The sequence below is a fragment of the Triturus cristatus genome, chromosome 8, assembly GCF_964204655.1.
Source record: "Triturus cristatus chromosome 8, aTriCri1.1, whole genome shotgun sequence".
In the NCBI taxonomy this organism is placed as follows: Eukaryota; Metazoa; Chordata; class Amphibia; order Caudata; family Salamandridae; genus Triturus; species Triturus cristatus.
The window spans coordinates 273,179,155-273,194,942 of record NC_140591.1 but is presented as its reverse complement, the minus strand read 5'-3'; the positions used below and the strand labels follow the sequence as shown (position 1 = coordinate 273,194,942).

The 15,788-nt window shown below is 41.5% G+C and overlaps 1 protein-coding gene across 4 annotated transcripts in view; it reads right to left on the bottom strand.

Moving 5' to 3' along the window:
• The window catches only part of ELMOD1 (ELMO domain containing 1), a 521,431-nt gene that overhangs the window by 49,340 nt on the left and 456,303 nt on the right, over nt 1-15,788 (bottom strand). For all 4 annotated transcript variants that reach the window (XM_085621500.1, XM_085621501.1, XM_085621499.1 and 1 more), the window contains exon 7: nt 13,984-14,117. In XM_085621500.1, the coding sequence (XP_085477626.1) occupies nt 13,984-14,117 (134 nt within the window). The remainder of the gene's footprint in view (nt 1-13,983; nt 14,118-15,788) is intronic.

The following is a 15,788-nucleotide window of genomic DNA, read 5'->3' as shown; positions in this document are numbered from 1 at the left end:
CTTCAAGGGGATTCACATGCTTCAAGTACTTGCTTTCCTTTCTTTATACCTTGGCTGTAATCTCTTCTGGTCGATAGCAGATGATGGAAGAAACTGTTGAAAAGAGTGATAAGCTTAAAATCTTTAAAGTACTGCTCCACTCTGCATTCTAGACCCCCACACCATTTCCTGTGACTTTCGGCCATGACAGGACAGTGGAAAAGTGTTTGCTTTGGAGATGGTTGATTCGGTTCCGTGAAGGTGGAAGAGCAAAGACGAAGGCTACTTGAATCATACATTTGAAATATTTCTCTTTAGAACCTCATATAACATCTTTGTCTTTTTAGTCAATATACATTTGCATTTGTACATAGTGGCAGCTCCTCCGCTGAGGCAGAGGAGCGTCACCCCACTGCTTTTAGCAGTGGAAATAAAGGAAAAATAACATCATAATAACTGAACATTATTATCCTTTTATTTGTTCCTGCGTCTTTGTGGGGCGGTGCTGCTCTGCTCTCAGAGCAGGGGAAGGAATGGTGTCACTCTGTAAAGTGTGCATGAATGTTTGCCGTTTCTCTTGGGCCAGCCAAACACTCATGCGCACTTTGCATGTTCCCCATGCAAGCTGCATTACAGCCTGCATGGCAAACATGCCCAAGCCCTCATTCCTCATCTGTATGCTGAACCACAGTGCTCAGATCAATCACAACGCTGTCTGATTTGTCAGGGGAGTCTGGCTGCTTCCTCTTCTGGCTGGTGCGGAGGGACTACGAAGAGGGACCACGCAGAGAGACACGAGGAGGTAATTTTATTATCTCCTCTGTGAGGGCCATCTGAACCTCTCTAATCAAGAAACTCGTTTGTCCCCTGCGTCCTGCTCCCTAACTGGGTAGGTTCTTTGCTACCATCAGGTCTGTTCAGAAGCTGCTCTAAAATAAAAAGTTTGTTTCTGTTTTTCAAGGCCTTCTGTTGCTGTACGTTTTTGTAGAAGCCTGCTGTTCCTTTATGTTTCTAGAGGCCTGCTAGATTTGGAAGTTTCCCCTTACTACACAGTTCCACCTACTGTAGCTGCTCCCCCGCTATTTTGTATGTCCTTCCAACCTTCTCTGGGAGAGTGTGTCAGTAGAGGTTCTTCCTCCCAAAAGAATTGTATGTACAGTAGTGGCTGGTTATCCCCCGCCCGTCCTGCCACCCTTGATCTGTGCCAGCCACTACTGTACATACAATTCTTTTGGGAGGAAGAACCTCTACTGACACACTCTCCCAGAGAAGGTTGGAAGGACATACAAAATAGCGGGGGAGCAGCTACAGTAGGTGGAACTGTGTAGTAAGGGAAACTTCCAAATCTAGCAGGCCTCTAGAAACATAAAGGAACAGCAGGCTTCTACAAAAACGTACAGCAACAGAAGGCCTTGAAAAACAGAAACAAACTTTTTATTTTAGAGCAGCTTCTGAACAGACCTGATGGTAGCAAAGAACCTACCCAGTTAGCGAGCAGGACACAGGGGACAAACGAGTTTCTTGATTAGAGAGGTTCAGATGGCCCTCACAGAGGAGATGGCAGTGTGACTGAAGCTGAAGAGAGCATGGCTGGATATTTTGATGGATATGTACATTATAACTTATTTCATTTAATATGATTAAGGTTTCATGATCTGATTTGGCAGGAGAGCAAAAAAGATAAATAAAGGATTAACAATATTATAAAAAAACTTCTTCAAACTTATTCAATCTCCTTTTCAGAATTTTTTTTTTTTCTTAATTATTTTTCTTCTCTTTGGTGTCTGGATTGGGAAAGGGTTAGGATTTGTTTCTTGTGTTCTTGTTGCGATGTTTTTTGCTGATCGAAACAATAACCTGGTCTTCTGTTAGGGCTACTTCCTTGGAACTGTAGACATTTGAGTGATTCACTGCTATCCTCTGATGGGCAAATATGATTCAGATAGTTTCCCTTGACATCAAACTTCCCAAATAAGAGCATTAGCATTTTAAAGTAATTGGTGGACACCAGACCAGAAATATTATGCCACCAAAAGACGCACCACATGCATTCTGATCAGCTATGTCTGAAGCCTAAATATTACCCTTGGTTATTTGCATCCACAACTCACTCTAAACATAATGGGGTAGTAGTATTTTTCATAGAGACACTCAGATTCAGTAGCCAGACAGTACAAAATACAAGGACTATAGTTTGGTCATGGTCAAGAGAAAACTGAGGAACAGTGATCTTATGTTAGTGATTGTTTATGTCCCTAAAATGGGTCAAGTAGTGTTTCTGCTTGACCTTTTGTGATCTGTGTTAGCATTTGTTGCAGGTGACTTAATTATTACTGGGGACTTTAATATGGCATTGGACTGCATGCTGGATAGGTCTAAAGATGGAGTTCCATCATTAAACTTGAAGTCCTGGCACGTGAAGTCTGCTCTGGGTGATCTGGCTCAGAGAGATGAATGGCAGGCAAGGAACTGTGATGTCTGAAATGACATCTTTTTGGCTCCAGGATCAATTATATCCTCATAATTACCCCATTAGCTCACTAGGTTTGTGTTGGAGGTATATTGTGCTTTTTGCATTTTCTGGCCTTCCGTCGATCCTGATATATTTGAATATGGGCCTGGCGTCCAGCAAAACAAGAAATTGTATGCCAGCAGCTGGCATTGCTCTGGAATGAGATAGAGATGGAAATATAGGAATATTTGAGACAAACGGAGGCAAGGGGGTCTCACATGGTCAGGGATGTATTTAAGGGGGAGGTTCGGGACCAAGTCTCTGACCTTAATGTGTAACCTATGATGGATACATCCCCTTTAAACCTAAATACTGGAGAGTGACATGAGACAATGTGAATCAGATTATTCATAAATTTAAGGCAAGTGAGTCAGACTACAGATAAATGACATCTCTAAGAATATTAAGGGCAAGAACTAGAATTTGGGATCAGTTGTGGACAATAGTCACAAACAGGGCAGAATTTACTATGCTTAAGCTCAAATAGACCATACATTCCCTGACCAATAAGACTGGGGCAAATTTAGAACATCTTCTCAGGGCAAAGGAATGGATCTGAAGCTCTCAATTTCCATGGACAAGAAGACAAGATAGAAGAACTTCAGATGTTTTATGAGCAGGAGACAATTGGCTTCGCTCTAAAAGATGCCTAGTTTTTTAGGGGGCATTTTACCAGATTATTCCAAAATCATGTTTCACTCAGGTTTCTGCTGCAATTCACCTGTTGAATATGAACAACAGCCCGGGGAAAGACAAGTTCACAGGGTGCCTACAGAAACTTTCCACCATGGTCGATGCCTACTCACGTAACTTGTTTTTATCCACAGGACTGGTTAAACCCTGCAGGAGTAAAGATAAAGTGTTAGCCATCTTTAAACCCTTTAAGAATCAGCTCATTACTAATGTACATTTTTTATAAAATTTCTGGTCTCAAGGCTCTAGCCCTTAATGCTCAGGCTGATGCACGCACATCAACAGGCTTTAATATGGAGACTAATGATGATGTCAGAGGGTGATCCATCTGGTTGAAAAGGCAAAGAGGAAGAGAATCATGTATACTAAGAAAGACTTCAACAGAGTACATCCAGCCTTCTTGTCTAAAGTCTTGCCCCGTATAGGAATTGGTCCGATCTCTTCAACTTGGCTTTCAGTTAACTACGTGTTTCCTAGAATCAATCTCAATGGTCATCCATCAAGGCTCCTGGCTCTTTGGAGAGAAGTAGGTAGGGTCGCCCTCTCTTTTAATTGATGATATATTAGCCTGCTCTTTTTATGGACGATATATTACTTAAGCTGAACCCCTAAAGCTCAGAGTTTGTACAGCATTTGCAGCATTTTAAGAATGGGACTGGCTTTAAAATTAATTAAAACCTTATTGGAGACATGGAATAAGATAAAGTCCAGCTATGGTTTGACCAACTTCTCCTCCCAATACATTCCAATACATTTCAGGCCTCTCTCCTTCTAGACTCCTAGGGCTTTTGCTTGAGTTGAGCATAACAAAGTACAATCATTTCAAATAGGTTTGCACAACGCATGAAAAATCTTCTGCTCAGTGCAAATGTAACTTCTAATTACATGACTGAGGAAGGCTGTACAATGTGTAAAGTAGGCTCTAGATTCCATGACCCAAAAAGAAGGTAACAAAGGTCAAGGATTGTGTACAACTCGAGAAGTTCACAGCTACGAACGCGGGCTGCAAGGGCATTATTTCAGACATTTGTTCCATGATAACTACAGCAAAACCAGCTCAAAGTTGCTCCTACACATGCAAATGGAATTCAAATCTTGGAAGGCAAAGGTTGGATGTAAGGTTAAAACTATTGTAGTACAAAAATATTGCAGCAACAATATCGACTTTAAATACTTACTTTGTAAGGTACACAATTATGATGTACAAGAATATTGTGGCAAAAATATTGGAAATACATAAGTAAGTTTAAATATTTAAAACTTTACCATTAAAATAACTTTAAAAAGATAACTTAAAAAAAATAAGTTAAATATATAATACAAAAAGTAAACATAAATGTAATAACTACTTGTAATAAAGAAGCCAGAAGCCGAGTTGGAGAGTAACTCCTTTAATCAAGCCAACCGCTCTCGCACTGGCGAGTAGCCTGTCAACATTCTAAGGTAAGCTTCAGGTGATACCAAGGGGAGAAGGGGTGCGGGGGTGGATGGAAGGTACCAAGGTGGGAAATAAGAAAGGATACAACACATCTCCTTACCCAACATAACGGATAACAAGGCAAAAAGAATCACACAACACACTGTCTCCGCTACAGCTAGCGGGTGGCGAAAATCTAAAGTGAGCTAGGGTGGAAACCGGGAAGAGGGAGGATACAGCACATCTCCTACCCCAAAATGGCGGAACAAAGCACGAGAAAAGAGTTACACCACAACTCGATCCCCGCTCCATACATGCCCATCCTCCAACTCCACCACATTCCTCCCCATGTTCTTTATTCTTGTAGGAAGGAGGAATTTGCTCTGTCCCACAGGTACCCTAGTGGGTTTCTTTATCACTACAGAATCATTGACATTAGCTTTTAAATTCTTCACACCATATTTCTTGTCATACCACTCTTTGTAACGGGCTTGATGTTGCTGAATTTTTTCCTGACTTTCAGTTCTGTCATAGACAACAGACTTACCCCCCTCGAGCCACAGGGGACACAACTTTGTGCCCGGTTCTCTCCCTCTCAACACCACAAAAGGGGATATACCCGTCACTAAATTGGGCGCCGTGTGGTAGGCCCACAAACAGTCTCTAAGAGAATTGTCTACATTGAACCCATTAGACATTGCCAGTTGGATATGGTCTTTGATCATACGGTTCATCCTCTCCACCAACCCATTGGCCTTGGGACAGTAGAGAGCCGTTTTCTCATGCTTGATGGTAAGGTTCTTCAAAAATAATACCATTTCCTCCGAAGTAAATTGTACCCCATTGTCGGTCACTAACGTTGAAGGTACCCCCTCATAGGAAAATACTGACTTTAGAAAAGGGATGAGGTTCTTGGTCGTAGTGGAGGGAGTAAATTTTACGTTCACCCAATGAGAAGTATAGTCCACCAAAACAAACATGAATTTTCTTTGTGGACCTAGGGCATCCATTGGGCCAATTATATCCATGGCCAATTTTGTCCAAGGAACAGTAGGTACCTCCACGGGGGAAAGGGGAACCTTGTGAGTGGACTTTACCTTGTCACTTTTGGCACAGTTGTAGCAGTCCTTAACCTTCAGTTCCACCATAGAGTCCATCTTTGGGAACCAGAAACTGTTCCTCACTTTGCTTTTAGTGAGGCTCCTTCCCAAATGGCCTTCATGGGCAAGGTCTATCAACTTATCTCTGAGGGCATCAGGTGGCACAATTTTTGAATTGCGATAAATTTTGTTCCCATGGATGTTCAGCTCATTTCTGACTTCCCAGAACCCTTTTAAGCTCTCCATGACCTCACCACACTTTTCAGGCCACCCGTTTACTATAAGACCTTTGAGTATCTTCATGCTGGAGTCCTTCTCCATTTCCTCATCCCATTCCTCCTTAGAGACGGAAGGTGTGAGAATGGAAAGAACAGGAGTGTCTAACGGGTCAGCCTCACTGTTCCCTGCAATGGGAGATCTGGATAAATAGTCTGCAAGGACATTGTCCTGACCAGGGAGGTATTCAATGCGAAAATTAAATTTCTCCAGCCCAAGGACCCATTTAGCTATCCTAGGGGATTCACACAATACTTTTTTGGATGAAAAAATGTGTGTTAAAGGTTTGTGGTCCGTGCGGACCGTAAAAGCACAACCCCAAAGAAAAAGCTTGAAATGGTTAATGGCCCAGTAGCATGCCAAGGCTTCCCTTTCAATTACGGAATAGTTCCGTTCTGGTGGGCTTAAGGTGCGGGAAGCAAAAGCTATGATGGTTTCTACACCCTCTCCCTTCTGTGTTAGAGTGGCCCCTAGACCTTTGTTGGATGCGGAACAAAGCACGAGAAAAGAGTTACACCACAACTCGATCCCCGCTCCATACATGCCCATCCTCCAACTCCACCACATTCCTCCCCATGTTCTTTATTCTTGTAGGAAGGAGGAATTTGCTCTGTCCCACAGGTACCCTAGTGGGTTTCTTTATCACTACAGAATCATGGAAGGTACCAAGGTGGGAAATAAGAAAGGATACAACACTACTACAATAAACAAAATTACAATCATAGCATAGAATTATTAAATCTTAAAAAGTAATGATCAAATTAGATTACTAAAAGTAACATTTCTCAAAAAAGTCCAGAATAGGTGTATTGTGTGATCTTGTTTGAATAGACTATATTCCTCAAAAAGAACCCATTTTTGATGAGAGACATCAGGTGATACCATCCACATATTGTTGCATTAACTGCAAATGGTTATACTTCTAAAATAAATGTTTGCATAGACATTTTGGGATTTCCTATTTAAAAGGACTCCAGGTTAGCCTTGTTGGCCGATAGTTCTCTTACTAAGGTGCTGTTAAAACAAGATAAAGTAGTACTTTGACAATGCATGGTGGCATCTAGATTGGATACAGCATTTACAAGGAAGAACCCTGAATCAACCTCTGCTATTCAGTGGCATTAACACCGATTGGAATCTGCTGGCCATCCATTAACTTAGCTTTAATATTGTTGGAAGGGTTCTAAATTTGACTCCATCTGGAATGCTTTATTGGATTACTTCTTGTATTGCATAGAGGGCTAATGGAAATTAATGGGAAGGAATGTAAAGTAATGTTGACAGTAATGTAACTTCAAGTATTTTATAGGAAGTGAGGACTGATTGAGCTATTCGATGGAACCAAATACATTTTTATGCATGTGAGTGAGAGAGTTTATTGAGGACAGGTCTTGGCAGGAGCGTTACCTCCTGTGTAAAGCTTTAACTAACTGCGAGAATTTATTTTACAATTTATTTTACAATATACACGCACTCTGTGTTAATGGTATCCAAGATGAAAATGCAATGGTTGACGATATTCTACAAATTGAATATCAGTGCCAAAGGAATGATGTTCCCCAAGAAAAATGACAGGGTTCAAACCTAGCCGTGACATTTGGAAACAGATGTTGATAACTGCCTGCACGATGTGTGCTTTTGGTGTTTGGGTTCAGGGTACAACTCCAATTTGCACAAAGAATGTGCAGTTTACACATGGACTGACAGGAGGCCAGTGGGAATTCCACTTATTCAGGGTTCGTTTTGCCCCTTCGACCCCAAATGGAGGAGAGTATTTCCTTTGCTCTTGTATTTAGATGAGTAACTGAGGTCCTGACCTACAACTGCCATCTGCTGAAGTTAAACAAATGTCCTTACTGAGGCTTTGCACCCTGGGACAGTCTTGTTTAATTCTATATTATGAAGCCTAATTGGCACTTGGACTAATCCTTGCTTTTGCCCATCAGTGAACAAGTATGGGCCAGATGCCACAGACCGGCGTCCAGCAAACCAGATTTTCCTACACAGCACCCTACTGCCCTTCCGAGGTTACTCTAGTGGGTTGATGTATAGACAAAGCCAGCCCCTCACAACATACACCGCAATTCTTTTGTGGCTGGGGACCGGGATTAAGCGGACATTGTGCAGGTCACAAGATAAACCATTCTACTCAGTCCCCCACCCCTAAACCATCATCCCCCAAACTGCTTTAGTTTGTCCTTAGATGTGCACAAGCACCCTGTGTGGGGGAGGGTCAAACATTTCTCCAAGGCTGGCAAACTGTCACTACTGACAGATGGGTCCTTCAGATCCTCCTACAGGCTTATGCTTTTACATTCCTTTCCGATCCACCGTAGCTTCTGCCCACATCAGAGTGGCACCTCTCCATCCTATTTCAAGAGGTGTGAGCTCTGCTGTTCAAAGGGCCATTGAAAGGGTTCCAGACTCTGAAATAGGTAAGAGATGTCAGTCAAGGTATATCCTTGTGTCGATGAAGGATGGAAGCCTTTGTCCTATCCTAGACCCTTGCCTTCAACACCTTCCTGAGGAAGGACATATTGAAAATGCTCATGCAGGTCCCGGTTTTGTCAGCCCTAGATCCAGGTGACTGGATGGTAGCCTTGTACTTGTAGGATGCCTACTTTCATGTGCCTATCCTGCCTTCCCACATACATTACCTACTAGTCAAGGTTGTCCAGAAGCATTTCCAGTTTGCTGTGTTCCACTTAGGCCATACCAGCACCACTCAGGTGTTCACCAACGTGACGGTGGTGGTCATGGAACATCTTTGGAGGTTCTGGGTACCAGTTTTCCCCTATGTCAACGACTGGCTGTTGATGGCAGGCTTGCCACAGTCAGTCGTGTATCACCTCCAGACAACAGCAGACCTCCTTACATCTTTGAGGGTTCTCGATCAATGAGCCGATGTCACACCTGCCTCCTTTGCAAAGACTTCCTTTTATAGAAGCTGTCTTGGAGACATCGCAGTTCAAGGCCTTTCCCCCTCCTCAACAAGTCTATGACTTGGAGGCTATGACCATGATGTTTCAGGCTCGGTCCTGGATCTTGGCGAAAGCAGCTCTGAGACTTTTTGGCCTGCTGGCCTCATGCATCCTGCATGTCCACTTCACGAAGTGACATATGAGGGTTCTGCAGCAGGATCTGTAGTGTCGGTGGGCCCATCAGCAAGGAAACAAGTTGGATGTCATCCAAGTTTCGGGGGAGGCTAAAGAAGGTCTGCAGTGCAGGCTACACGACCGCATCCTGGCCAACAGACCCCTCTTCTTTCCTCACAAAGAGCTGACGGCTGTGTCGTATGAGTCACTGCTCGGTTGGGGAGGTCATCTGGGAGAGGTAGAAATCAGAGAGCTCTGGCCTCCAACGGACACCCAGCTCCACATCAATCTGTTAGAGTTGTGGGCCATTCAGCTTGCGTTGAAGACATTCCTGCCATACATAAGGCCGGTTCACGTTCTCATTGATAATACCACACCAGCACCATGTAGTAGTGAAAAAAGCAGGCTGGAATGCGGTCGTGGGTCCAGTGCCATGAGTCGCTGCACCTATGGAGTTGGTTGAAGGGTCAAAGCATCTTCCTAATCAAGAACCACTTGGCGGGATCTTTAAATGTCAGGAAGGCCAAGCTGGTTGTTTTCACCACCGTCGAGAGCATGAAGTGTAAAAACCTTTTTGCACTGGAGTTCCCAAGAAAGCTCTCTTTTGGAGATGTATTCTGGCTAAAGTGGGGCATGGGGCTCCTGTATGCCTTTCCACCTCTGCCTCTCCTGGCTCAGGTTCTGGAGAAGATCAGGCACAACAGTACCCAAGTCATCACAGTGGCTTCGGATAGTGGCAGGAGATTTTGGTTACCGGAACTTCTGGACATGAGCATCTGCCACTTGATCAGGCTATCGCATCAGAAGAATATGCTGTTGCAGCGGAAGGGCACGGTTTTGCAACCAAACCTGCATAATCTAAACCTTCATGCGTGGGGATGGAGCGGCGACAGTTGACCTTATTCAATCTACCACCGTAGATTGTGGATGTTACTTGTGCTGCCAGGCATCCCTCTACAAAGTCCATTTACGCCAGGCACGGGACAACTTTGTGGGCTAGTGTGAAGTCCACAACACATACCCCTTACAAGTTGGATATTTTATTGTTTGTTTTTTCTTTGGCCCAGCACAGCCTTGCAGTGGGCACTATTTAAAGTTCTTTGTTGGCCCAGTCAGCCTTTTTGTATTTGCCAGACAAACTATACTTGTTTGAATTACCTGTTTTGAAGCAGTTTTAAGGATTTGACACACGTGTTCCCTCCCAAACTCTGATGCTCATAGCAGGACCTTAATTTGGTCCTGGCGTTCCCCATGTGCACTCCCTTCAAGCCAAGGCACAGCTGATTGTTGCATGTACTGACTCTCAAAACTGTCTTTCTCAATGCAATCCCTTGAGCTCATCACTTGAGTGAGCTCCAGGGTCTGTCAGTGCAGTTGCCCTATACTACTTTTTTCCCAGACAAACTGATGTTGAGGAACAGGGCGCCCTTTTTGCCAAAAGTTGGGACTCCTTTTCTCATTGGCCAATCCATTGCCTTCCCAACAGTCTTTTCCCCACATCTCCCCTCAAAAGAGGAGGAGAGAATCCATTAGCTGAACCCAGTAGCCTTAAGCTTTTACATCAATTGCGTCAAAGGCCATTGAGTGGATGATCACCTATTTGTGAGGTTCACTAGGGCAAAGAAAGATAAGGCAGTGCAAGTCAAAGTAAATAGTCCACTGCATTGAGATCTGCTCCGCATTTGCCAAGAAGCAGCCTCTGAAATGACTGAGGGCTCATTTCAGACCCAAGGCCACTACCACTGTATTGGTAAATGTTCTTGACATCTATCAGGCTGAGATATGGGTGTCAGGACACGCATTTATGAAGCATTACTGCCTTGACAGCCAGGTCCCACAGGGAAGGCATTTTGCGCTTTCGGCCTGCAGGACTTTTTGGTTTGAGCCCATTTCACAGTCCCTCCACCTTAGCAGGTAGAAGTATTTATCAGAAGAGCAAGTGATTTACCTTCGGAAATGCTGTTTTTGGTAGATACTCTAGCTAACCACAGATTCCTCCTTGCCTTCCCACCTCTCCGTTATGTGGAGTGATCACTTTAGAACTTCTAAAACAGTCCCAATTTAGAAATCTCCACAATGGTACCAATAGTTGTTTTGTACTCTGTCTGAGCGCACAGAAAGAGTCAAGCAAGAAACTGATGTGGTTACAAAAGGGTGACACTTATATAACGCTCAGTCCTGTCACTTTCAGGGAAGAACGAAGTCAAGGCGGAGCAGCACTACACCACCTAGTGGCACAAGGTATTACTGTTAAACCTTATTTGCTGCTGAAAAAACAGCTACATTTACTTAATATAGTATCAAGAATACAAGAAACAAAACAAATACACCAGAATAATTTGAATAAAGCATCATTACCAGACAATTACATTATCAAGAATACCCTAAATTAATGTATCCTTTTACCACATAAGCAACTACATTTTTTGTACCATCATTTACATTGGCTCAAAATGAAACCTTTATCATATCATACATTCAGAACTGCTTGCATATGTTTCCTCATCACAGCCCTGTATCTAACTCTACTAAAATATCATAAAAACCAAGCTGGAAATAATCCAGATAATATCTACATATTACTTACAGTCCTATCAAGAAATACAGCACAAGACATCAAAGGCCATACTTTATATATATCCTTACAAGTAACATTTTCACAAAACTGTCTTTACAAACCACTATCATATGAACAACAGAATATTTCACAAACAAAACTTCCACATTTAAAGTTTCTCACAATTTATGGAATATCAATGGTTGATGGAAATATGTTAAATTTTATAAACAATAGGCTGCATGTAACTAAAGAATCCAAACTACCATTCAGAGGCATTTCTAATTGACTAACCCGAGACCTTTACCAAATAAAAACCAGCATTTGATTCATATATGTTTGAAAATGCCAAGCAATTCTATGGCCCACTTGCTACTAACTTATGGACTTCCTATTCAAGCTTTATTAACTTAAACCTATGCACCAAAAAACTGACATTCCATTTGTAGAACTCGTTGATACATTAAGAGAAAGCAAGCATGCCCACAAAGATGACTTAATAATCAAACAAAGTGCAACAACACTAGATAATATAATGCAAACTATTCCATATCATGGCGGTAAATTATAGATTCAATAAAAAGAACAGTGCAGTTTTACTAAAGCATATAAAAAAGCTAGAGCACAAATAAAAATAGCACATCCATCTCCTCATTAATAACAGATTACGACTAAAACAGGCACACTCAAAATTATATTGCACTAATCAAACATCGTGTGACTACACTAGATACCAATATAATATGAACTATTCCATATATTATGGTGACAAATTATGAAGTCATTAAAATGAACAATGCAGTTTTACTAGACCATATAAAACATGTCTAGTTTATACTAATACAGCACAGAATACCATTATAGTTTATTATTCAGAAGTCAAAAATGAACTACTTAAATCAATAAATCCAACAAAAACAATAGCAATAGCGATATAACTTTTGATAAAAACTTAAATGTAATATTTCAGTAACAAATGGTCTAACAAATGGACTATCAAATATAATCAAAGACATAAATCACACTGAAAATGTACCAATGACAGTTAGGACTTAATTTAACTTCGTAGCAACAGGATCATTAAACGAGAAAAGAAAAACAATAAACATATCTACAATATATCTACACAGCTTCAGGGAATGGCGTGTCCATTCAAAAGCACAGGAAATGACAGGATCATGCAATAAAACAACATTAGAATTATCTGTACCAAAACTGCAGCCATATAAATCATATATCACACAATATACAATTAACATCACACTTCAAATCAATAGCATCAGATACACATATTTTGAATGCAGACATTATTTGTTGCAGAAACAAACACAACAAGCTAATACCTACAGACAACTTTTCAATACCAAATTATAGCAGTTTTTCTATGACAAATATCATCATGCTAATACATAGATCAAGAACAAGATGACTAATTCTTTTTACAAGGGAGGAGATGTATGCTAGCGACTTACGCTGCAGATTGTGTAAGATGGGGCATAGGTTAGATTCCTGGCACGAGACCATAACACCACATCATGTGATTCTGGACAAATCAGTTAAACTCAGCTGACTACAAAATGTGAAATGTAATGCATTTTTGTACTCCCCATTTCTGGATCCAGTCTGGCACCTGGGGATATTCTAAAGGTGAGCATTCTGCAGCTAGATAAGAGTATACACAAGATAGAGCATTAGCGAAGGTAAGTAACTTATTTGTTTATAAGAAAGGAAGGATTGCACTACAATAAATGAGAAAGAATGGTGGAGGACCCTGGTTGCAGCTAGTTGATGTGAGTGATGTGCAGTTGTCACCATCATCAGCCTCCCTTTCCCTTCCCTTTGGACTGTCAATCTCTTATCTTGCCCTATGACCTCATACTCTCACTCAGACAATACAGACTTACAGGGGAGTGGAGATGGGAAGGAGTCAGAAAGCAACATGCCATTACATCCTAAGACGGTAAAACGTTTCATGTATCTTATATTAGGGAATGCAGCTGAAATATTTTTTCTCTCTCTGGTTGTTCTTCTGAGTCAATGAAGCCATGGACGAAGAATATTGAAAGGCTACAGTGGTAAAGATATGTTTTACCGCTACTACCAATGCTTTCTCCTCTTCTCCATTATAACTTGGACTAAGCCACTATCCATCAAGCAAGAGACACATGTTAACATAGACCTTCATTTATCTTGTCCTTCCAAATGTATATTTTTAGTCATTCCTTTAGCAAAGGCGTTAAATCTTCTGTTTACAAGTGACGCAACAACACCACTGGCAATAGGGTTTTGAACAGGATTCAGTTTGAAACAGTGATATTTTGCACCCAAGATTTTAAAGATAAAACATTACTTACAATAAATTGTATAATCCTAGTAATCCCATTCCTCTAAAATCTGTTTTTGGATCATCTCCTTGGAAACCAATTTCGCACCACTGTTTGGTGATCCGTCTTTCCAGTGGGACACCGGGTCTGAGACACTGCCACAGCTAGAGATTAGAAATTAAGACTGAAGCCAACTGTTTGATAAATGTACACAGATTATTTTTTTCACCCCATGTCCAACTATATTTATTAACACATGGCTGTGTGAAACTTCGGTTTAAGCAGTAGTTGAGAACAAGAACAACAATAGCAGATTTGTGGCTAAATTATAGAGATATACAAAAAGAAAATTTGGAAATGTACTTAAGTGAGACCTGTTTGCCAAGTTAAAAAATCCAAACAATAAAATCCATTTTGAACAGACACTCGGAAAGCTATTGAATGTGGGTCTTTTTAGTCTCTTGTACTGCAAAAATTGAAAGTTGATGTAGTTTTGAAAGCGGTGCAGTTCGGCAACAAACTATACTAAGTTACAGACATTGAAGCAGGACTGTAGATGGTTGCCAAAGCTTTTTACTAACACATGTAATTACTTTATTTGCCTAGTGCAGACATAACCAAAATATTATTGGAGAGTTATACAAAACATTTGTATCCAGACAACAACAAAAGTTCAAACACGAAAAGTAGGCAACATTGTACCCAAGTCACAAAGCTTTTGCTGCAACAAGCTCTTGTAATACTCTTGGCTTACTCCAAGAATTCAGAAATAAGTCAAGAATTCTACAAGGGTTATTCACTCCTATTCAAATTAAAATGTCTGGGAAGGGGGCCTATAAAATCCAAATCAAGGAATTGAGAGCAACGAATGAAGGTCTGGGGTGGCCAGGGCCTGGGGAGAGGTGCGTATATTACTAAAGAGGAGGGGGACATGAGGCATATTCTTAGTCTGAAATGCTTAAAAAAGGGGAGGAGGCCACATCATCTCCCTTCCCTGGCCAGGACCTGTGGCCAACCCCCAACCATGCATGGCCAAAGGCCTAGCAATGTGGCAAATGCGGCAGCAACCACAGACATTCAGGGAGGAGTGCAGCAAGACAATGGGCCCTAATAAGGCCTGTTGAAGTTAGTTTAATTTTTTACAATATCAACGGGTACAGAGAAAAAGCCTAATCACTTATTGTTTCATTAGTTTATCAAGCTGATCTATTATTACATTTGGTTGTCTCAAAAGAACTTTGAACTTGCTGGGTCTAGAAACAGTAAAGAATTGACGCCGCATCAAAAGTTTATTAACACAGCCAGATTTCCAAAACATATTTGCTATCTGTTTTCTAAATGTTCGTCCAGCAGAAATTAAGTTCATTGCTTATAAAAGCTGTAGTGTGATGTGAACAAAAATTTCTAGTATGGGCAAAACATACCTGTTATAATAAAGTAAAGACCACACACGAGGTGAGTGTGACTCTGTTTATTCCAGTCATCCGCTCTCCTCAATAATCCAGAACCTTCGTATGTCAACATTCTATTGTAAGCTCTCTCTGCCCAGCCGTACCAAACAGGGCCAGCAGGGAAGTGGGCATGGGCTATACCATTATGCATATAACAATGGAGATTACAACACATCTCCTTATGTGGGGAAACAAAGGAAAACATACACTACGGTTGGGATGAGACCACCACTCTGTCCTTGCTCCAAGTCTGTCCATTATCCAGGCGAACTACATTTCGACCATGCTTTTCCACACGTTGATGTGTATGGTACTTGCTCATACCTGGTTGAACATGTGTGAGCTTCTTAACCTGCACTGTAGTGCCAACCTTGTACTCCTGAG